Consider the following 23645-nt stretch of genomic DNA (forward strand, 5'->3'; position numbering starts at 1 on the left):
CATCAGACTGTTAAACAGCCACCAGTAACTCAGAGAGACTGAAGAACAGCTTCTATCTCCAGGCCATCAGACTGTTAAACAGCCACCAGTAACTCAGAGAGACTGAAGAACAGCTTCTATCTCCAGGCCATCAGACTGTTAAACAGCCACCAGTAACTCAGAGAGACTGAAGAACAGCTTCTATCTCCAGGCCATCAGACTGTTAAACAGCCACCAGTAACTCAGAGCGGCTGCTGCCCACATTGAGACCCAATCACTGGCTACTTTAAAACATGCCACTTTAATAATGTTTAAGTATCTTTCATTACTCATATCACACAATATATATATACACACATATATATATGTTGCTCTTTTGCACCCCAGTATCTCTACTTGCTCATCTGCACATCTATCACTCGTGTTTAATTGCTAAATTGTAATTATTTTGCCACAATGGCCTATTTATTGCCTTACCTCCCTTATCTCACCTCATTTGCACACACTGTAAACAAACTTTTCCATTGTGTTGTTGACTTTACGTTATTCAAGATGCATGTAAACAACATTCTAAAGACTGATTCAGTACATCGTTTGACATGTTTCTACTGACTGTTACGGAACTTTTGGACATTTCGTCACGTTATAGTGGACGCGCTTTGTGACTTTGGAATTGTTTACCAAACCCGCTAACCAAAGTAGCTAATTGGACATAAATAACGGACATTTTCGTACAAATCAAGCATTTATTGTGGACCTGGGATTTCTAGGACTGCATTCTGATGAAGTTCATCAAAAGGTAAGGAAACATTTATCATGTATTTTCTGGTTTCTGTTGACTCCAACATGGAGGCAAATTTGGCTACTGTTCTGAGAGCCGTCTCAGATTATTGCATGGGTTGCTTTTTCCGTAAACTTTTTTTGAAATCTGACACAGCGGTTGCATTAAGGAGAGGTATATCTATAATTCCATGTGTATAACTTGTATTATCATCTACATTTATGATGAGTATTTCTGTTGAAACGATGTGGCTATGCAAAATCACTTGATGTTTTTGGAACTCGTGAATCTAACACGCCAATGTAAACTCAGATTTTTTTTAATTAAATATGAACTTTATCAAACAAAACATGCATGTATTGTGTAACATGAAGTCCTATGAGTGTCATCTGATGAAGATAATTCAAGGTTAGTGATTCATTTTATCTTTATTTATGCTTTTTGTGAATGCTATATTTGGCTGGAAAATGGCTGTGCTTATTGTGGTTTGGTGGAGACCTAACAAAATCGTTTGTAGTGTTTTCGCTGAAAAGCCCATTTGAAATCGGACACTTTGGTGGGATTAACAAAGAGAAAAGCTTTAAAATGATATTAGACACACCTATGTTTTAGGAATTGTAATTATGAGATTTCTGTTTGAATTTGGCGCCCTCTATTTTCACTGGTAGTTGTCATATCGATCCCGGTATCGGAATTGCAGGCCGTTCAGCTAACTCCAAACGGTGGGGACCGCCGGCGAGCCAGACACCAGACACCAGGGCATTAGTGGGACAACAGCACTAATTGCGCGCAAACTAGACTACAGGAACTGTATAACGTCAGCTAGTTGATGACAAAAAGAGCACTTTATAAAGTGAAGCAGAAGTTAACAGAGTTCCTGTCAATAGAAAAGAAGCCACTTAATAACATCGTGTGATGGATTGGTAAAACGCTACGTTTTCTGAGGAGAGCTGCTAAAAATACTAGACACATGAAGAAGAAACCAGAGCATTGTGGGTACTATACAGATACGTTGGGCCGGTTAGGTGTGATTGAATACGGTTTCAGCCTATAGGGAAGTGACTGAAATAGAGACCTGGTGCAAACAGAAACAGAAAAAGAACAGAGGGAAGAGAAAATGGAAAAGAAAGACATACAGTAGAAAGAATGAAGACAGTGTTTATCATCGAGGGACTACAACCACTGCCCAGTACCTGGACGGAGCCCCCCAGCCTATCAGCTGTTAGATGAGACCCCAGCAGCTCCCTATTGGTCACTGGAGTGGGCTGGGACTCACTTCCTTTGGGTTCTGGCGACTGGTGCGACAGCAAAAGGAGAGAGGACAGGACAAAGAGGGAGAGATGGAGGGAGGGCAAGACAAAGAGGGAGAGAGGGCAAGACAAAGAGGGAGAGAGGGCAAGACAAAGAGGGAGAGAGGGCAAGACAAAGAGGGAGAGAGGACAGGACAAAGAGGGAGAGAGGACAGGACAAAGAGGGAGAGAGGACAGGACAAAGAGGGAGAGAGGACAGGACAAAGAGGGAGAGAAGACAGGACAAAGAGGGAGAGAGGACAGGACAAAGAGGGAGAGATGGAGAGAGGACAAGACAAAGAGGGAGAGAGGGCAAGACAAAGAGGGAGAGAGGGCAAGACAAAGAGGGAGAGAGGACAGGACAAAGAGGGAGAGAGGACAAGACAAAGAGGGAGAGAGGACAGGACAAAGAGGGAGAGATGGAGAGAGGACAAGACAAAGAGGGAGAGAGGACAGGATAAAGAGGGAGAGAGGACAAGACAAAGAGGGAGAGAGGACAGGACAAAGAGGGAGAGAGGACAGGACAAAGAGGAAGAGATGGAGAGAGGACAAGACAAAGAGGGAGAGAGGACAGGATAAAGAGGGAGAGAGGACAGGACAAAGAGGGAGAGAGGACAGGACAAAGAGGGAGAGAGGACAGGACAAAGAGGGAGAGAGGACAGGACAAAGAGGGAGAGAGGACAGGACAAAGAGGGAGAGAGGACAGGACAAAGAAGGAGAGAGGACAAGACAAAGAGGGAGAGAGGACAGGATAAAGAGGGAGAGAGGACAGGACATAGAGGGAGAGAGGACAGGACAAAGAGGGAGAGAGGACAGGACAAAGAGGGAGAGAGGACAGGACAAAGAGGGAGAGAGGACAAGACAAAGAGGGAGAGAGGACAGGACAAAGAGGGAGAGAGGACAGGACAAAGAGGGAGAGAGGACAGGACAAAGAGGGAGAGAGGACAGGACAAAGAGGGAGAGAGGACAGGACAAAGAGGGAGAGAGGACAAGACAAAGAGGGAGAGAGGACAAGACAAAGAGGGAGAGAGGACAAGACAAAGAGGGAGAGAGGACAAGACAAAGAGGGAGAGAGGACAAGACAAAGAGGGAGAGAGGACAAGACAAAGAGGGAGAGAGGACAGGACAAAGACGGAGAGATGGAGGGAGGGCAGGACGAAGGGGGAGAAATAAAGGGAGGAAGAAGAGAGATGGAGGAGATGGTAAAAGAGGAAGGAGAGGGAGGAGTGTAAAAGGAAAGAAACAAAACAATTCAGTTTAAAGAGGTTGTGTCTTTTCCCTCTTGTGCAGAAGCAGTTAGACAGCTACTTAAGACAGTGCTCAACCAGAGGACACAGACAGACAGAGCTGAGGGGCAGTGTGGTGACGTGGGGGGGGGAAAAAAAGAGTGCACGTGAGGACTACATGACAGAAGACTACACGTGACATGCAGAAGCACAAACGGCTGAACAAGCTGACGGTCGGAGACTGAAACCAGTCTGTTTCTGGTCTCTTTAATATAGCCTGGGTACCAGTCTGTTTCTGGTCTCTTTAATATAGCCTGGGTACCAGTCTGTTTCTGGTCTCTTTAATATAGCCTGGGTACCAGTCTGTTTCTGGTCTCTTTAATATAGCCTGGGTACCAGTCTGTTTATGGTCTCTTTAATATAGCCTGGGTACCAGTCTGTTTATGGGCTCTTTAATATAGCCTGGGTGCCTGTCTGTTTCTGATCTCTTTAATATAGCCTAAGTACCAGTCTGTTTCTGGTCTCTTTAATTTAGCCTGGGTACCAGTCTGTTTCTGGTCTCTTTAATTTAGCCTGGGTACCAGTCTGTTTCTGGTCTCTTTAATATAGCCTGGGTACCAGTCTGTTTATGGTCTCTTTAATATAGCCTGGGTGCCTGTCTGTTTCTGATCTCTTTAATATAGCCTAAGTACCAGTCTGTTTCTGGTCTCTTTAATATAGCCTGGGTGCCTGTCTGTTTCTGATCTCTTTAATATAGCCTGGGTACCAGTCTGTTTCTGGTCTCTTTAATATAGCCTGGGTACCAGTCTGTTTCTGGTCTCTTTAATATAGCCTGGGTACCAGTCTGTTTCTGGTCTCTTTAATATAGCCTGGGTACCAGTCTGTTTCTGGTCTCTTTAATATAGCCTGGGTACCAGTCTGTTTCTGGTCTCTTTAATATAGCCTGGGTACCAGTCTGTTTCTGGTCTCTTTAATATAGCCTGGGTACCAGTCTGTTTCTGGTCTCTTTAATATAGCCTGGGTACCAGTCTGTTTCTGGTCTCTTTAATATAGCCTGGGTACCAGTCTGTTTCTGGTCTCTTTAATTTAGCCTGGGTACCAGTCTGTTTCTGGTCTCTTTAATTTAGCCTGGGTACCAGTCTGTTTCTGGTCTCTTTAATATAGCCTGGGTACCAGTCTGTTTATGGTCTCTTTAATATAGCCTGGGTGCCTGTCTGTTTCTGATCTCTTTAATATAGCCTAAGTACCAGTCTGTTTCTGGTCTCTTTAATATAGCCTGGGTGCCAGTCTGTTTCTGGTCTCTTTAATATAGCCTGGGTACCAGTCTGTTTCTGGTCTCTTTAATATAGCCTGGGTACCAGTCTGTTTCTGGTCTCTTTAATATAGCCTGGGTACCAGTCTGTTTCTGGTCTCTTTAATATAGCCTGGGTACCAGTCTGTTTCTGGTCTCTTTAATATAGCCTGGGTACCAGTCTGTTTCTGGTCTATTTAATATAGCCTGGGTACCAGTCTGTTTCTGGTCTCTTTAATATAGCCTGGGTACCAGTCTGTTTCTGGTCTCTTTAATTTAGCCTGGGTACCAGTCTGTTTCTGGTCTCTTTAATATAGCCTGGGTACCAGTCTGTTTATGGTCTCTTTAATATAGCCTGGGTGCCTGTCTGTTTCTGATCTCTTTAATATAGCCTGGGTACCAGTCTGTTTCTGGTCTCTTTAATATAGCCTGGGTACCAGTCTGTTTCTGGTCTCTTTAATATAGCCTGGGTACCAGTCTGTTTCTGGTCTCTTTAATATAGCCTGGGTACCAGTCTGTTTCTGGTCTCTTTAATATAGCCTGGGTGCCTGTCTGTTTCTGGTCTCTTTAATATAGCCTGGGTACCAGTCTGTTTCTGGTCTCTTTAATATAGCCTGGGTACCAGTCTGTTTCTGGTCTCTTTAATATAGCCTGGGTACCAGTCTGTTTCTGGTCTCTTTAATATAGCCTGGGTACCAGTCTGTTTCTGGTCTCTTTAATATAGCCTGGGTGCCTGTCTGTTTCTGATCTCTTTAATATAGCCTGGGTACCAGTCTGTTTCTGGTCTCTTTAATATAGCCTGGTTGCCTGTCTGTTTCTGATCTCTTTAATATAGCCTGGGTGCCTGTCTGTTTCAGATCTCTTTAATATAGCCTGGGTACCAGTCTGTTTCTGGTCTCTTTAATATAGCCTGGGTACCAGTCTGTTTCTGGTCTCTTTAATATAGCCAGTTATGTTCGTAACACTAAATGTCAAATTCAGCTAATGCAGAGAATGACGTGTGAAATTTGAATGAAAAAATGTTGAGCTTTTTCCTCAGAAAATTATTCTGTCAGTTTTGCTGTAAGTCAGTCTATCAAGAGAAACTGAAGTAGCTGTTCTTCATCAAGGACTGGGTCTTCAGTGTGTGAGTGTGTGTGTGTGTGTGTGTGTCCTACCTGGTTTTTGGTCTGCTGCGTTGCCTTGTCTCTACTGCTGGACTGTAGGAGGGTCTCACTGGGGACTGGACCAATGGGAGTAGGCTAAGGAGAGAGGTTAAAGATCATCATTAACTAAACAGCCAATAGGAGTGTACTGAGGAGAGGGGTTTTAGGTCATGATTAAAAATAAACAGCCAATAGGAGTGTACTGAGGAGAGGGGTTCAAGGCCACGATTAAAACTAAACAGCCAATAGGAGTGTACTGAGGGGTTAAAGGTCATCATTAACTAAACGGCCAATAGGACTGCACTGAGGAGAGGGGTTAAAGGTCATGGTTAAAACTAAACAGCCAATAGGACTGTACTGCGCAGAGGGGTTAAAGGTCATGGTTAAAACTAAACAGCCAATAGGACTGTACTGCGCAGAGGGGTTAAAGGTCATGGTTAAAACTAAACAGTAATTGTTTTTACCTTTCTGATAAACTCATCCATCTAACTTAGTAAGTATCCAAAATATAGCGTGAATCCCATGTATATCAATGACATGGGGCCCGTTGTCCTGCAGAGAGACAGAGCATTAATAGTAGAGATCTGGACTGACCAGTGGCTTGCCGACCCAGTCGTACTCGTAATCAAAGACGTAGCCGTTGCTATCGAAGAGGTCGGTGAAGAGTTTCCGTAAGTAGTCGTAGTCCGGCTTCTCCAAGAAGTCCAGAGAACCCACATAACGCAGGTAGGTGGCCATCTCTTCAACAAGGAGACAAACACATTAAATACAGGTAGGAAAAACACATTAAATACAGGTAGGTGGCCATCTCTTCAACAAGGAGAAACACATTAAATACAGGTAGGTGGCCATCTCTTCTACAAGGAGACAAACACATTAAATACAGGTAGGTGGCCATCTCTTCAACAAGGAGACAAACACATTAAATACAGGTAGGTGGCCATCTCTTCAACAAGGAGAAAAACACATTAAATACAGGTAGGTGGCCATCTCTTCAACAAGGAGACAAACACATTAAATACAGGTAGGTGGCCATCTCTTCAACAAGGAGACAAACACATTAAATACAGGTAGGTGGCCATCTCTTCAACAAGGAGACAAACACATTAAATACAGGTAGGTGGCCATCTCTTCAACAAGGAGACAAACACATTAAATACAGGTAGGTGGCCATCTCTTCAACAAGGAGACAAACACATTAAATACAGGTAGGTGGCCATCTCTTCAACAAGGAGACAAACACATTAAATACAGGTAGGTGGCCATCTCTTCAACAAGGAGAAAAACACATTAAATACAGGTAGGTGGCCATCTCTTCAACAAGGAGAAACACATTAAATACAGGTAGGTGGCCATCTCTTCAACAAGGAGACAAACACATTAAATACAGGTAGGTGGCCATCTCTTCAACAAGGAGACAAACACATTAAATACAGGTAGGTGGCCATCTCTTCAACAAGGAGTCAAACACATTAAATACAGGTAGGTGGCCATCTCTTCAACAAGGAGAAACACATTAAATACAGGTAGGTGGCCATCTCTTCAACAAGGAGAAACACATTAAATACAGGTAGGTGGCCATCTCTTCAACAAGGAGACAAACACATTAAATACAGGTAGGTGGCCATCTCTTCAACAAGGAGAAAAACACATTAAATACAGGTAGGTGGCCATCTCTTCAACAAGGAGACAAACACATTAAATACAGGTAGGAAAAACACATTAAATACAGGTAGGTGGCCATCTCTTCAACAAGGAGAAACACATTAAATACAGGTAGGTGGCCATCTCTTCAACAAGGAGAAAAACACATTAAATACAGGTAGGTGGCCATCTCTTCAACAAGGAGAAACACACATTAAATACAGGTAGGTGGCCATCTCTTCAACAAGGAGAAACACACATTAAATACAGGTAGGTGGCCATCTCTTCAACAAGGAGACAAACACATTAAATACAGGTAGGTGGCCATCTCTTCAACAAGGAGACAAACACATTAAATACAGGTAGGTGGCCATCTCTTCAACAAGGAGAAAAACACATTAAATACAGGTAGGTGGCCATCTCTTCAACAAGGAGACAAACACATTAAATACAGGTAGGAAAAACACATTAAATACAGGTAGGTGGCCATCTCTTCAACAAGGAGACAAACACATTAAATACAGGTAGGTGGCCATCTCTTCAACAAGGAGAAAAACACATTAAATACAGGTAGGTGGCCATCTCTTCAACAAGGAGACAAACACATTAAATACAGGTAGGAAAAACACATTAAATACAGGTAGGTGGCCATCTCTTCAACAAGGAGAAACACATTAAATACAGGTAGGTGGCCATCTCTTCAACAAGGAGACAAACACATTAAATACAGGTAGGTGGCCATCTCTTCAACAAGGAGAAACACACATTAAATACAGGTAGGTGGCCATCTCTTCAACAAGGAGACAAACACATTAAATACAGGTAGGTGGCCATCTCTTCAACAAGGAGAAAAACACATTAAATACAGGTAGGTGGCCATCTCTTCAACAAGGAGAAACACATTAAATACAGGTAGGTGGCCATCTCTTCAACAAGGAGACAAACACATTAAATACAGGTAGGTGGCCATCTCTTCAACAAGGAGACAAACACATTAAATACAGGTAGGTGGCCATCTCTTCAACAAGGAGACAAACACATTAAATACAGGTAGGTGGCCATCTCTTCAACAAGGAGAAACACATTAAATACAGGTAGGTGGCCATCTCTTCAACAAGGAGAAACACATTAAATACAGGTAGGTGGCCATCTCTTCAACAAGGAGACAAACACATTAAATACAGGTAGGAAAAACACATTAAATACAGGTAGGTGGCCATCTCTTCAACAAGGAGACAAACACATTAAATACAGGTAGGTGGCCATCTCTTCAACAAGGAGAAAAACACATTAAATACAGGTAGGTGGCCATCTCTTCAACAAGGAGACAAACACATTAAATACAGGTAGGAAAAACACATTAAATACAGGTAGGTGGCCATCTCTTCAACAAGGAGACAAACACATTAAATACAGGTAGGTGGCCATCTCTTCAACAAGGAGAAAAACACATTAAATACAGGTAGGTGGCCATCTCTTCAACAAGGAGACAAACACATTAAATACAGGTAGGTGGCCATCTCTTCAACAAGGAGACAAACACATTAAATACAGGTAGGTGGCCATCTCTTCAACAAGGAGAAACACACATTAAATACAGGTAGGTGGCCATCTCTTCAACAAGGAGACAAACACATTAAATACAGGTAGGAAAAACACATTAAATACAGGTAGGTGGCCATCTCTTCAACAAGGAGACAAACACATTAAATACAGGTAGGAAAAACACATTAAATACAGGTAGGTGGCCATCTCTTCAACAAGGAGACAAACACATTAAATACAGGTAGGTGGCCATCTCTTCAACAAGGAGAAACACACATTAAATACAGGTAGGTGGCCATCTCTTCAACAAGGAGACAAACACATTAAATACAGGTAGGTGGCCATCTCTTCAACAAGGAGACAAACACATTAAATACAGGTAGGTGGCCATCTCTTCAACAAGGAGACAAACACATTAAATACAGGTAGGTGGCCATCTCTTCAACAAGGAGACAAACACATTAAATACAGGTAGGTGGCCATCTCTTCAACAAGGAGAAAAACACATTAAATACAGGTAGGTGGCCATCTCTTCAACAAGGAGACAAACACATTAAATACAGGTAGGTGGCCATCTCTTCAACAAGGAGAAAAACACATTAAATACAGGTAGGTGGCCATCTCTTCAACAAGGAGAAACACACATTAAATACAGGTAGGTGGCCATCTCTTCAACAAGGAGACAAACACATTAAATACAGGTAGGTGGCCATCTCTTCAACAAGGAGAAAAACACATTAAATACAGGTAGGTGGCCATCTCTTCAACAAGGAGAAAAACACATTAAATACAGGTAGGTGGCCATCTCTTCAACAAGGAGACAAACACATTAAATACAGGTAGGTGGCCATCTCTTCAACAAGGAGACAAACACATTAAATACAGGTAGGTGGCCATCTCTTCTACAAGGAGACAAACACATTAAATACAGGTAGGTGGCCATCTCTTCAACAAGGAGAAAAACACATTAAATACAGGTAGGTGGCCATCTCTTCAACAAGGAGACAAACACATTAAATACAGGTAGGTGGCCATCTCTTCAACAAGGAGACAAACACATTAAATACAGGTAGGTGGCCATCTCTTCAACAAGGAGACAAACACATTAAATACAGGTAGGTGGCCATCTCTTCAACAAGGAGACAAACACATTAAATACAGGTAGGTGGCCATCTCTTCAACAGGGAGACAAACACATTAAATACAGGTAGGTGGCCATCTCTTCAACAAGGAGACAAACACATTAAACACAGGTAGGAAAAACACAATGAAATACCTTTCCAATATTTCAGGTGTTACGTAGTTATTTACTCCTAACCAGCAGGATAACCTAAAGTACTGAAAGGAACTAGAAGTGGGTCAGAAAGAATCACAAAGAGAAGAGACCCAGACCTGGGAAGCTCTCACACAGCACCTCGATGGGCGTGGTTCTCTTGGTGTCACCTATCTTCTGATATCGCTCCTTCAGAGTGTCTGCCTGGGAGAGAGAGTGGAGGGGGAGGGAGGGAGGGAGGGAGGGAGGGAGGGAGGGAGGGAGGGAGGGAGGGAGAGAGAGGAAGGAGGGAGAGAGAGTGGAAGGGAGGGAGAGAGAGTGGAAGGGAGGGAGAGAGGGGGAGGGAGGGAGGGAGGGAGAGAGAGGAAGGAGGGAGAGAGAGTGGAATGGAGGGAGAGAGAGTGGAAGGGAGGGAGAGAGGGGGAGGGAGGGAGGGAGAGAGAGTGGAAGGAGGGAGAGAGAGTGGAAGGAGGGAGAGAGGGAGGGAGAGAGAGAGGGGCGGGAGGGAGGGAGAGAGGGAGGGCGGGAGGGAGGGAGGGAGGGGCGGGGCGGGAGGGCGGGGGAGGGAGGGAGGGAGGGAGGGAGGGAGGGAGGGAGGGAGGGAGGGAGGGAGGGAGGGAGGGAGGGAGGGAGAGTGGAAGGAAGGAGGGAGGGAGGGAGAGTGGAAGGGAGGGAGGGAAAGTGGAAGGGAGGGAGGGAAAGTGGAAGGGGGGAGAGAGGGAGGGAGAGTGGAAGGAAGGAGGGAGGGAGGGAGAGTGGAAGGGAGGGAGGGAGAGTGGGAGGGAGGGAGGGAGAGTGGAAGGAAGGAGGGAGGGAGGGAGAGTGGAAGGGAGGGAGGGAAAGTGGAAGGGAGGGAGGGAAAGTGGAAGGGGGAGAGAGGGAGGGAGAGTGGAAGGAAGGAGGGAGGGAGGGAGAGTGGAAGGGAGGGAGGGAGAGTGGAAGGAGGGACAGAGGGAGGGAGAGTGGAAGGAAGGAGGCAGGGAGAGTGGAAGGAGGGAGAGAGGGAGGGAGAGAGGGAGGGAGGGTGGAAGGAGGGAGAGAGGGAGGGAGAGAGGGAGGGAAAGTGGAGGGGAAAGTGGAAGGGAGGGAGGGAAAGTGGAAGGGGGGAGGGAGGGAGGGAGAGTGGAAGGAAGGAGGGAGGGAGGGAGAGTGGAAGGGAGGGAGGGAGAGTGGAAGGAGGGACAGAGGGAGGGAGAGTGGAAGGAAGGAGGCAGGGAGAGTGGAAGGAGGGAGAGAGGGAGGGAGAGAGGGACAGAGAGTGGAAGGAGGGAGAGAGGGAGGGAGAGAGGGAGGGAGAGTGGAAGGGAGGGAGGGAGAAAGAGAGTCAGTACTTAGTCACGAGAAAGGTTCTGCTGCCCTGGCACACGGAAACAACGCCCTGGCCCTCGGAAACAACGCCCTGGCACACGGAAACAACGCCCTGGCACACGGAAACAACGCCCTGGCACACGGAAACAACGCCCTGGCACACGGAAACAACGCCCTGGCACACGGAAACAACGCCCTGGCACACGGAAACAACGCCCTGGCACACGGAAACAACGCCCTGGCACACTGAAACAACGCCCTGGCACACAGAAACAACGCCCTGGCACACTGAAACAACGATGTGAGATGGAGATCTGTGCCTGAAGGCGGTGTGTCTGTCTAGAGTGATAAAGTAGTGAGGTCTAGTCGACAGGTCTGTCTGACAGTAGCGGTCCTAACATGGACCTTTGAGCAACATACACCACATTATCAGAAGTAATGACTGACCACATTATCAGAAGTATGTGCCAATGGAGGTTAGGTGTTAAGGTTAGGTGTTAATAAGGTTAGGTGTTAATAAGGTTAGGTGTTAATAAGGTTAGGTGTTAAGGTTAGTAAAACAGGTGTGTTTGTTCCTACCTTCAGGCCTTGCCAGGGCAGACTGCCTCGCAGGAAGTACATGAACATGTGACCTAGAGCTTCCAGGTCATCTCTCCTGCTTTGTTCTGCAGAGACAGGAAACACACATCTTCAAACACAGGAACACATCGAGTTCCTGATAATACCCACTGTTGAACCAGATAAATCGAACAATCATGATTAACCCTGTTTCAAAGATGGGCATAGAAAATGTAATATGTAAGAGCTCATTTCTCAGATCCAGGTTGAACCTACTCCTGGATGTTCAACTAGCCCTATGAAACTAACCCTAAAATACCTCAAGTTGGACAACAGAGGCGCAGTGTAAAGTTCACACACACACACACACACACACACACACACACACGCGGCTTGATGCAGTCCAACGCCTTGAACTGATACTAACCATATAGACTTCCACTGTTAATAAGGGATAGGTTAGAATATCCTAAAACTCAGGAAGTAGATGAAGGTATCAAGGCATTGGCCGTATCCAGACTGTCAGACCATAGGGGGATATTCAGTAATGCCGGCAATGAACACAAGGGGCGCTGTTTTCAAACCCCACTGATAGCATTGCTAACCTACAGATTACACTAACAAGTTCATGTACTGCATTAGAGAATGCTAACGAGCCCGTTTTTTATTACCTTTATATGACTAGGCAAGTCAGTTCTTATTTTCAGTGACGGCCTGGGAACAGGGGGTTAACTGCCTTGTTCAGGGGAACAGGGGGTTAACTGGCCTAGGAACAGGGGGTTAACTGGTCTAGGAACAGTGGGTTAACTGCCTTGTTCAGGGGAAGAGGGGGTTAACTGGTCTAGGAACAGTCGGTTAACTGCCTTGTTGAGGGGAACAGGGGGTTAACTGGTCTAGGAACAGGGGGTTAACTGCCTTGTTCAGGGGAACAGGGGGTTAACTGCCTTGTTCAGGGGAAGAGGGGGTTATAAGTGGTCTAGGAACAGTGGGTTAACTGGCCTGGGAACAGTGGGTTAACTGGTCTAGGAACAGTGGGTTAACCGCCTTGTTGAGGGGCAGAACGACAGATTTGTACCTTGTCGGCTCGGGGATTCGATCTTGCAACGTTTCGGTTACTAGTCCAACGCTCTGACCACTAGGCTACCTGCCATTGCAACACAGTTTCTCTCTCTCTCTCTCTCTCACACACACACACACACACACACACACACACACACACACACACACACACACACACACACACACACACACACACACACACACACACACACACACACACACACACACACACACACCTACTCATTCAAGGGATTATTTAGAAAATGTTACACATTGTAGAATAATAGTGAAGACATCAAATAACGCATATGGTATCATGTAGTAACCAAAAAAATACATCCTAAACATATTTTATATTCGAAATTCTTCAAATAGCCACCCTTTGCCTTGACAGCTTTATATACATTTGTCATTCTCTCAACCAGCTTCGTCGAGGCGTTCTCTCAACCAGCTTCATCAAGGCATTCTCTCAACCAGCTTCATCATTCTCTCAACCAGCTTCATCATTCTCTCTCAACCAGCTTCATCATTCTCTCAACCAGCTTCATCGAGGCATTCTCTCAACCAGCTTCATCATTCTCTCTCAACCAGCTTCATCATTCTCTCAACCAGCTTCATCGAGGCATTCTCTCAACCAGCTTCATCAAGGCATTCTCTCAACAAGCTTCATCAAGGCATTCTCTCAACCAGCTTCATCACGGCATTCTCTCAACCAGCTTCATCAAGGAATTCTCTCAACCAGCTTCATCAAGGCGTTCTCTCAACCAGCTTCATCGAGGCATTCTCTCAACCAGCTTCATCATTCTCTCAACCAGCTTCATCGAGGCATTCTCTCAACCAGCTTCATCATTCTCTCTCAACCAGCTTCATCAAGGCATTCTCTCAACCAGCTTCATCAAGGCGTTCTCTCAACCAGCTTCATCAAGGCGTTCTCTCAACCAGCTTCATCAAGGCGTTCTCTCAACCAGCTTCATCAAGGCGTTCTCTCAACCAGCTTCATCAAGGCGTTCTCTCAACCAGCTTCATCAAGGCGTTCTCTCAACCAGCTTCATCAAGGCGTTCTCTCAACCAGCTTCATCAAGGCGTTCTCTCAACCAGCTTCATCAAGGCGTTCTCTCAACCAGCTTCATCAAGGCATTCTCTCAACCAGCTTCATCAAGGCGTTCTCTCAACCAGCTTCATCAAGGCGTTCTCTCAACCAGCTTCATCAAGGCATTCTCTCAACCAGCTTCATCATTCTCTCTCAACCAGCTTCATCGAGGCATTCTCTCAACCAGCTTCATCAAGGCGTTCTCTCAACCAGCTTCATCAAGGCATTCTCTCAACCAGCTTCATCAAGGCATTCTCTCAACCAGCTTCATCATTCTCTCTCAACCAGCTTCATCATTCTCTCAACCAGCTTCATCGAGGCATTCTCTCAACCAGCTTCATCAAGGCATTCTCTCAACCAGCTTCATCAAGGCATTCTCTCAACCAGCTTCATCAAGGCGTTCTCTCAACCAGCTTCATTGAGGCATTCTCTCAACCAGCTTCATCGAGGCATTCTCTCAACCAGCTTCATCAAGGCATTCTCTCAACCAGCTTCATCAAGGCGTTCTATCAACCAGCTTCATTAAGGCATTCTCTCAACCAGCTTCATCATTCTCTCAACCAGCTTCATCATTCTCTCAACCAGCTTCATCGAGGCATTCTCTCAACCAGCTTCATCAAGGCATTCTCTCAACCAGCTTCATCAAGACATTCTCTCAACCAGCTTCATCATTCTCTCAACCAGCTTCATCGAGGCATTCTCTCAACCAGCTTCATCATTCTCTCTCAACCAGCTTCATCAAGGCATTCTCTCAACCAGCTTCATCAAGGCGTTCTCTCAACCAGCTTCATCAAGGCATTCTCTCAACCAGCTTCATCAAGGCGTTCTCTCAACCAGCTTCCTCAAGGCGTTCTCTCAACCAGCTTCATCAAGGCGTTCTCTCAACCAGCTTCATCAAGGCGCTCTCAACCAGCTTCATCAAGGCGTTCTCTCAACCAGCTTCATCAAGGCATTCTCTCAACCAGCTTCATCAAGGCGTTCTCTCAACCAGCTTCATCAAGGCGTTCTCTCAACCAGCTTCATCAAGGCATTCTCTCAACCAGCTTCATCATTCTCTCTCAACCAGCTTCATCGAGGCATTCTCTCAACCAGCTTCATCAAGGCGTTCTCTCAACCAGCTTCATCAAGGCATTCTCTCAACCAGCTTCATCAAGGCATTCTCTCAACCAGCTTCATCATTCTCTCTCAACCAGCTTCATCATTCTCTCAACCAGCTTCATCGAGGCATTCTCTCAACCAGCTTCATCAAGGCATTCTCTCAACCAGCTTCATCAAGGCATTCTCTCAACCAGCTTCATCGAGGCATTCTCTCAACCAGCTTCATCGAGGCATTCTCTCAACCAGCTTCATCATTCTCTCAACCAGCTTCATCGAGGCATTCTCTCAACCAGCTTCATCAAGGCATTCTCTCAACCAGCTTCATCAAGGCATTCTCTCAATCAGCTTCATCAAGGCATTCTCTCAACCAGCTTCATCGAGGCATTCTCTCAACCAGCTTCATCATTCTCTCTCAACCAGCTTCATCGAGGCATTCTCTCAACCAGCTTCATCGAGGCATTCTCTCAACCAGCTTCATCGAGGCATTCTCTCAACCAGCTTCATCGAGGCATTCTCTCAACCAGCTTCATCGAGGCGTACTCTCAACCAGCTTCATCGAGGCGTTCTCTCAACCAGCTTCATCGAGGCGTTCTCTCAACCAGCTTCATCGAGGCGTTCTCTCAACCAGCTTCATCGAGGCGTTCTCTCAACCAGCTTCATCGAGGCGTTCTCTCAACCAGCTTCATCAAGGCATTCTCTCAACCAGCTTCATCGAGGCATTCTCTCAACCAGCTTCATCGAGGCATTCTCTCAACCAGCTTCATCGCGGCATTCTCTCAACCAGCTTCATCGAGGCATTCTCTCAACCAGCTTCATCGCGGCATTCTCTCAACCAGCTTCATCGCGGCATTCTCTCAACCAGCTTCATCGCGGCATTCTCTCAACCAGCTTCATCAAGGAATTCTCTCAACCAGCTTCATCGAGGCATTCTCTCAACCAGCTTCATCGAGGCATTCTCTCAACCAGCTTCGAGGCATTCTCTCAACCAGCTTCATCGAGGCATTCTCTCAACCAGCTTCATCAAGGCATTCTCTCAACCAGCTTCATCAAGGCGTTCTTTCAACCAGCTTTATCGAGGCGTTCTCTCAACCAGCGTAATCATGGCGTTCTCTCAACCAGCTTCATCGAGGTATTCTCTCAACCAGCTTCATCGAGGCATTCTCTCAACCAGCTTCATCGAGGCATTCTCTCAACCAGCTTCATCATTCTCTCTCAACCAGCTTCATCGCGGCATTCTCTCAACCAGCTTCATCGCGGCATTCTCTCAACCAGCTTCATTGCGGCATTCTCTCAACCAGCTTCATCGAGGCATTCTCTCAACCAGCTTCATCGCGGCATTCTCTCAACCAGCTTCATCGCAGCATTCTCTCAACCAGCTTCATCGAGGCATTCTCTCAACCAGCTTCATCGAGGCATTCTCTCAACCAGCTTCGAGGCATTCTCTCAACCAGCTTCATCGAGGCATTCTCTCAACCAGCTTCATCGAGGCATTCTCTCAACCAGCTTCATCATTCTCTCTCAACCAGCTTCATCGAGACATTCTCTCAACCAGCTTCATCGAGACATTCTCTCAACCAGCTTCATCGAGGCATTCTCTCAACCAGCTTCATCAAGGCATTCTCTCAACCAGCTTCATCAAGGCATTCTCTCAACCAGCTTCATCAAGGCATTCTCTCAACCAGCTTCATCAAGGCATTCTCTCAACCAGCTTCATCAAGGCATTCTCTCAACCAGCTTCATCGAGGCATTCTCTCAACCAGCTTCATCATTCTCTCAACCAGCTTCATCAAGGCAAACGGTGGCTATTTTGAAGAATCTCAAATATAAAATATATTTTGATTTGTTTAACACTTTTTTGGTTACAACATGATTCCATATGTGTAATTTCATAGTTTTGATTCTACAATGTAGAAAATAGTAAAAATAAAGAAAAACCCTTGAATGAGTAGGTCTGTCCAAACTTTTGACTGGTACTGTATGTATACAAGTAACTGAAAAAAGACAGTTTGCTGCAGCCAATGAGTCATAACCAGGAGGCTTCTCAGCTGTTACCAAGCGAATGCTTCATTTTGGAAAACCACTTCCAGCGCATTTCAAAAAGTATTCAGACCCCTTTGACTTTATCCACATTTTGTTCTGTTACAGCCTTATTCTACAAATGTATAAATAAAAACAGAAATATCACATTTACATAAGTATTCAGACCCTTTACTATAAGACTCGAAATTGAGCTCAGGTGCATCCTGTTTCCATTGATCACCCTTGATGTTTCTACAACATGGAGTCCACCTGAGGTAAATTAGATTGATTGGACATGATTAGGAAAGGCTTCTATTCCAATATAATCCATCCACCTGTCAGGTGTGGCATATCAAGAAGCTGATTGAACAGCATTATCATTACACAGGTGCACCTTGTGCTGGGGACAATAAAAGGCCCCTATGTCCAGTTGTCACACAACAATGCCACAGATGTCTCAAGTTGAGGGTGCGTGGCATGCCGACTGCAGGAATGTCCACCAGAGCTTATTTTTAAAGAATTTGGCAGAACATCCAACCAGCCTCACAACCGCAGACCCAAGGCGAGCGGTTTGCTGATGTCAACATTGTGAACAGAGTGCACCACGGTGGAGGTTGGCAGGCATAAGCTATGGACAACGATCACAATTGTTTTTTTGTTTTTTTTTAAATCGATGGCAATTTGAATGCACAGAAATACTGTGACGAGATCCTGAGGCCCATTTTCTTTCAGGTATCTGTGACCAACAAGATGCATATCTGTATCCCCAGTCATGTGAAATCCTAAGTCATTGAATTCAATTGACTGATTTCATTATATGAACTATAACATCTGCCTGCTGCTGAAATGTCTCTCTAGGCTATGTAGGCCAGCCTGCTGCTGAAATGTCTCTCTAGGCTATGTAGGCCAGCCTGCTGCTGAAATGTCTCTCTAGGCTATGTAGGCCAGCCTGCTGCTGAAATGTCTCTCTAGGCTATGCAGGCCAGCCTGCTGCTGAAATGTCTCTCTAGGCTATGCAGGCCAGCCTGCTGCTGAAATGTCTCTAGGCTATGTAGGCCAGCCTGCTGCTGAAATGTCTCTCTAGGCTATGCAGGCCAGCCTGCTGCTGAAATGTCTCTCTAGGCTATGTAGGCCAGCCTGCTGCTGAAATGTCTCTCTAGGCTATGTAGGCCAGCCTGCTGCTGAAATGTCTCTCTAGGCTATGCAGGCCAGCCTGCTGCTGAAATGTCTCTCTAGGCTATGCAGGCCAGCCTGCTGCTGAAATGTCTCTAGGCTATGTAGGCCAGCCTGCTGCTGAAATGTCTCTAGGCTATGTAGGCCAGCCTGCTGCTGAAATGTCTCTAGGCTATGTAGGCCAGCCTGCTGCTGAAATGTCTCTCTAGGCTATGTAGGCCAGCCTGCTGCTGAAATGTCTCTCTAGGCTATGTAGGCCAGCCTGCTGCTGAAATGTCTCTAGGCTATGTAGGCCAGCCTGCTGCTGAAATGTCTAATTAGGCTATGTAGGCCAGCCTGCTGCTGAAATGTCTCTAGGCTATGTAGGCCAGCCTGCTGCTGAAATGTCTCTCTAGGCTATGCAGGCCAGCCTGCTGCTGAAATGTCTCGAGGCTATGCAGACCAGCCTGCTGCTGAAATGTCTCTAGACTTATGTAGGCCAGCCTGCTGCTGAAATGTCTCGAGGCTATGCAGACCAGCCTGCTGCTGAAATGTCTCTAGACTTATGTAGGCCAGCCTGGTGCTGAAATGTCTCTCTAGGCTATGTAGGCCAGCCTGCTGCTGAAATGTCTCTAGGCTATGTAGGCCAGCCTGCTGCTGAAATGTCTCTCTAGGCTATGCAGGCCAGCCTGCTGCTGAAATGTCTCTCTAGGCTATGTAGGCCAGCCTGCTGCTGAAATGTCTCTCTAGGCTATGTAGGCCAGCCTGCTGCTGAAATGTCTCTCTAGGCTATGTAGGCCAGCCTGCTGCTGAAATGTCTCTCTAGGCTATGCAGGCCAGCCTGCTGCTGAAATGTCTCTCTAGGCTATGCAGGCCAGCCTGCTGCTGAAATGTCTCTAGGCTATGTAGGCCAGCCTGCTGCTGAAATGTCTCTAGGCTATGTAGGCCAGCCTGCTGCTGAAATGTCTCTAGGCTATGTAGGCCAGCCTGCTGCTGAAATGTCTCTCTAGGCTATGTAGGCCAGCCTGCTGCTGAAATGTCTCTCTAGGCTATGTAGGCCAGCCTGCTGCTGAAATGTCTCTAGGCTATGTAGGCCAGCCTGCTGCTGAAATGTCTCTCTAGGCTATGTAGGCCAGCCTGCTGCTGAAATGTCTCTAGGCTATGTAGGCCAGCCTGCTGCTGAAATGTCTCTCTAGGCTATGCAGGCCAGCCTGCTGCTGAAATGTCTCGAGGCTATGCAGACCAGCCTGCTGCTGAAATGTCTCTAGACTTATGTAGGCCAGCCTGCTGCTGAAATGTCTCGAGGCTATGCAGACCAGCCTGCTGCTGAAATGTCTCTAGACTGATGTAGGCCAGCCTGCTGCTGAAATGTCTCTCTAGGCTATGTAGGCCAGCCTGCTGCTGAAATGTCTCTAGGCTATGTAGGCCAGCCTGCTGCTGAAATGTCTCTAGGCTATGTAGGCCAGCCTGCTGCTGAAATGTCTCTAGGCTATGTAGGCCAGCCTGCTGCTGAAATGTCTCTAGGCTATGTAGGCCACCCTGCTGCTGAAATGTCTCTCTAGGCTATGTAGGCCAGCCTGCTGCTGACATGTCTCTCAAGGCCAGCCTGCTGCTGAAATGTCTCTCTAGGCTATGTAGGCCAGCCTGCTGCTGAAATGTCTCTCTAGGCTATGCAGGCCAGCCTGCTGCTGAAATGTCTCTCTAGGCTATGCAGGCCAGCCTGCTGCTGAAATGTCTCTAGGCTATGTAGGCCAGCCTGCTGCTGAAATGTCTCTAGGCTATGTAGGCCACCCTGCTGCTGAAATGTCTCTAGGCTATGTAGGCCAGCCTGCTGCTGAAATGTCTCTAGGCTATGTAGGCCAGCCTGCTGCTGAAATGTCTCTAGGCTATGTAGGCCAGCCTGCTGCTGAAATGTCTCTCTAGGCTATGCAGGCCAGCCTGCTGCTGAAATGTCTCGAGGCTATGCAGACCAGCCTGCTGCTGAAATGTCTCTAGACTGATGTAGGCCAGCCTGCTGCTGAAATGTCTCTCTAGGCTATGTAGGCCAGCCTGCTGCTGAAATGTCTCTAGGCTATGTAGGCCAGCCTGCTGCTGAAATGTCTCTAGGCTATGTAGGCCAGCCTGCTGCTGAAATGTCTCTAGGCTATGTAGGCCAGCCTGCTGCTGAAATGTCTCTAGGCTATGTAGGCCAGCCTGCTGCTGAAATGTCTCTCTAGGCTATGTAGGCCAGCCTGCTGCTGACATGTCTCTCAAGGCCAGCCTGCTGCTGAAATGTCTCTCTAGGCTATGTAGGCCAGCCTGCTGCTGAAATGTCTCTCTAGGCTATGCAGGCCAGCCTGCTGCTGAAATGTCTCTCTAGGCTATGCAGGCCAGCCTGCTGCTGAAATGTCTCTAGGCTATGTAGGCCAGCCTGCTGCTGAAATGTCTCTAGGCTATGTAGGCCACCCTGCTGCTGAAATGTCTCTAGGCTATGTAGGCCAGCCTGCTGCTGAAATGTCTCTAGGCTATGTAGGCCAGCCTGCTGCTGAAATGTCTCTAGGCTATGTAGGCCAGCCTGCTGCTGAAATGTCTCTCTAGGCTATGTAGGCCAGCCTGCTGCTGAAATGTCTCTCTAGGCTATGCAGGCCAGCCTGTTGCTGAAATGTCTCTCTAGGCTATGCAGGCCAGCCTGCTGCTGAAATGTCTCTAGGCTATGTAGGCCAGCCTGCTGCTGAAATGTCTCTAGGCTATGTAGGCCACCCTGCTGCTGAAATGTCTCTAGGCTATGTAGGCCAGCCTGCTGCTGAAATGTCTCTAGGCTATGTAGGCCAGCCTGCTGCTGAAATGTCTCTAGGCTATGTAGGCCAGCCTGCTGCTGAAATGTCTCTAGGCTATGTAGGCCAGCCTGCTGCTGAAATGTCTCTCTAGGCTATGTAGGCCAGCCTGCTGCTGAAATGTCTCTCAAGGCCAGCCTGCTGCTGAAATGTCTCTCTAGGCTATGTAGGCCAGCCTGCTGCTGAAATGTCTCTCAAGGCCAGCCTGCTGCTGAAATGTCTCTCTAGGCTATGCAGGCCAGCCTGCTGCTGAAATGTCTCTCTAGGCCAGCCTGCTGATGAAATGTCTCTCTAGGCCAGCCTGCTGATGAAATGTCTCTCTAGGCCAGCCTGCTGATGAAATGTCTCTAGGCCAGCCTGCTGATGAAATGTCTCTCTAGGCCAGCCTGCTGATGAAATGTCTCTCTAGGCCAGCCTGCTGATGAAATGTCTCTCTACGCCAGCCTGCTGATGAAATGTCTCTAGGCCAGCCTGCTGATGAAATGTCTCTAGGCCAGCCTGCTGATGAAATGTCTCTCTAGGCCAGCCTGCTGCTGAAATGTCTCTCTAGGCCAGCCTGCTGATGAAATGTTTCTAGGCCAGCCTGCTGATGAAATGTCTCTCAAGGCCAGCCTGCTGCTGAAATGTCTCTCTAGGCTATGCAGGCCAGCCTGCTGCTGAAATGTCTCTCTAGGCCAGCCTGCTGATGAAATGTCTCTCTAGGCCAGCCTGCTGCTGAAATGTCTCTCTAGGCCAGCCTGCTGCTGAAATGTATCTCTAGGCCAGCCTGCTGATGAAATGTCTCTCTAGGACAGCCTGCTGCTGAAATGTCTCTCTAGGCCAGCCTGCTGATGAAATGTCTCTAGGCCAGCCTGCTGATGAAATGTCTCTCAAGGCCAGCCTGCTGCTGAAATGTCTCTCTAGGCTATGCAGGCCAGCCTGCTGCTGAAATGTCTCTCTAGGCCAGCCTGCTGCTGAAATGTCTCTAGGCCAGCCTGCTGATGAAATGTCTCTCTAGGCTATGCAGGCCAGCCTGCTGCTGAAATGTCTCTCTAGGCCAGCCTGCTGATGAAATGTCTCTCGAGGCCAGCCTGCTGATGAAATGTCTCTCTAGGCCAGCCTGCTGCTGAAATGTCTCTCTAGGCTATGTAGGCCAGCCTGCTGCTGAAATGTCTCTCTAGGCTATGTAGGCCAGCCTGCTGCTGAAATGTCTCTCTAGGCTATGTAGGCCAGCCTGCTGCTGAAATGTCTCTCAAGGCCAGCCTGCTGCTGAAATGTCTCTCTAGGCTATGTAGGCCAGCCTGCTGCTGAAATGTCTCTCTAGGCTATGCAGGCCAGCCTGCTGCTGAAATGTCTCTCTAGGCTATGCAGGCCAGCCTGCTGCTGAAATGTCTCTCTAGGCTATGCAGGCCAGCCTGCTGCTGAAATGTCTCTCTAGGCTATGTAGGCCAGCCTGCTGCTGAAATGTCTCTCAAGGCCAGCCTGCTGCTGAAATGTCTCTCTAGGCCAGCCTGCTGCTGAAATGTCTCTCTAGGCTATGTAGGCCAGCCTGCTGCTGAAATGTCTCTCTAGGCTATGTAGGCCAGCCTGCTGCTGAAATGTCTCTCAAGGCCAGCCTGCTGCTGAAATGTCTCTCTAGGCTATGTAGGCCAGCCTGCTGCTGAAATGTCTCTCTAGGCTATGCAGGCCAGCCTGCTGCTGAAATGTCTCTCTAGGCTATGCAGGCCAGCCTGCTGCTGAAATGTCTCTAGGCTATGTAGGCCAGCCTGCTGCTGAAATGTCTCTAGGCTATGTAGGCCACCCTGCTGCTGAAATGTCTCTAGGCTATGTAGGCCAGCCTGCTGCTGAAATGTCTCTAGGCTATGTAGGCCAGCCTGCTGCTGAAATGTCTCTAGGCTATGTAGGCCAGCCTGCTGCTGAAATGTCTCTCTAGGCTATGTAGGCCAGCCTGCTGCTGAAATGTCTCTCAAGGCCAGCCTGCTGCTGAAATGTCTCTCTAGGCTATGCAGGCCAGACTGCTGATGAAATGTCTCTCTAGGCCAGCCTGCTGATGAAATGTCTCTCTAGGCCAGCCTGCTGATGAAATGTCTCTAGGCCAGCCTGCTGATGAAATGTCTCTAGGCCAGCCTGCTGATGAAATGTCTCTCTAGGCCAGCCTGCTGCTGAAATGTCTCTCTAGGCCAGCCTGCTGATGAAATGTCTCTAGGCCAGCCTGCTGATGAAATGTCTCTCAAGGCCAGCCTGCTGCTGAAATGTCTCTCTAGGCTATGCAGGCCAGCCTGCTGCTGAAATGTCTCTCTAGGCCAGCCTGCTGATGAAATGTCTCTCTAGGCCAGCCTGCTGCTGAAATGTCTCTCTAGGCCAGCCTGCTGCTGAAATGTCTCTCTAGGCCAGCC

General features: G+C 47.3%; 1 protein-coding gene across 4 annotated transcripts in view; it reads right to left on the minus strand.

Moving 5' to 3' along the window:
* The window catches only part of LOC118381226 (casein kinase I-like), an 85248-nt gene that overhangs the window by 12658 nt on the left and 48945 nt on the right, over positions 1-23645 (minus strand). For 3 of the 4 annotated variants that reach the window (XR_008064532.1, XR_008064531.1, XM_052462755.1), the window contains exons 6-10: positions 12061-12146; positions 10293-10377; positions 6306-6451; positions 5724-5807; positions 1954-2055 (exon numbers count right to left, since the gene is read on the minus strand). Coding sequence is in view for 2 of the 4 variants with exons in the window: in XM_052462755.1 (XP_052318715.1) it covers positions 1954-2055; positions 5724-5807; positions 6306-6451; positions 10293-10377; positions 12061-12146 (503 nt within the window). In the remaining 2 variants the exon portion in view is untranslated. The remainder of the gene's footprint in view (positions 1-1953; positions 2056-5723; positions 5808-6305; positions 6452-10292; positions 10378-12060; positions 12147-23645) is intronic. The other variant, XM_052462756.1, reaches the window with a different exon arrangement.

The sequence above is a fragment of the Oncorhynchus keta genome, chromosome 15, assembly GCF_023373465.1.
Source record: "Oncorhynchus keta strain PuntledgeMale-10-30-2019 chromosome 15, Oket_V2, whole genome shotgun sequence".
In the NCBI taxonomy this organism is placed as follows: domain Eukaryota; kingdom Metazoa; phylum Chordata; class Actinopteri; order Salmoniformes; family Salmonidae; genus Oncorhynchus; species Oncorhynchus keta.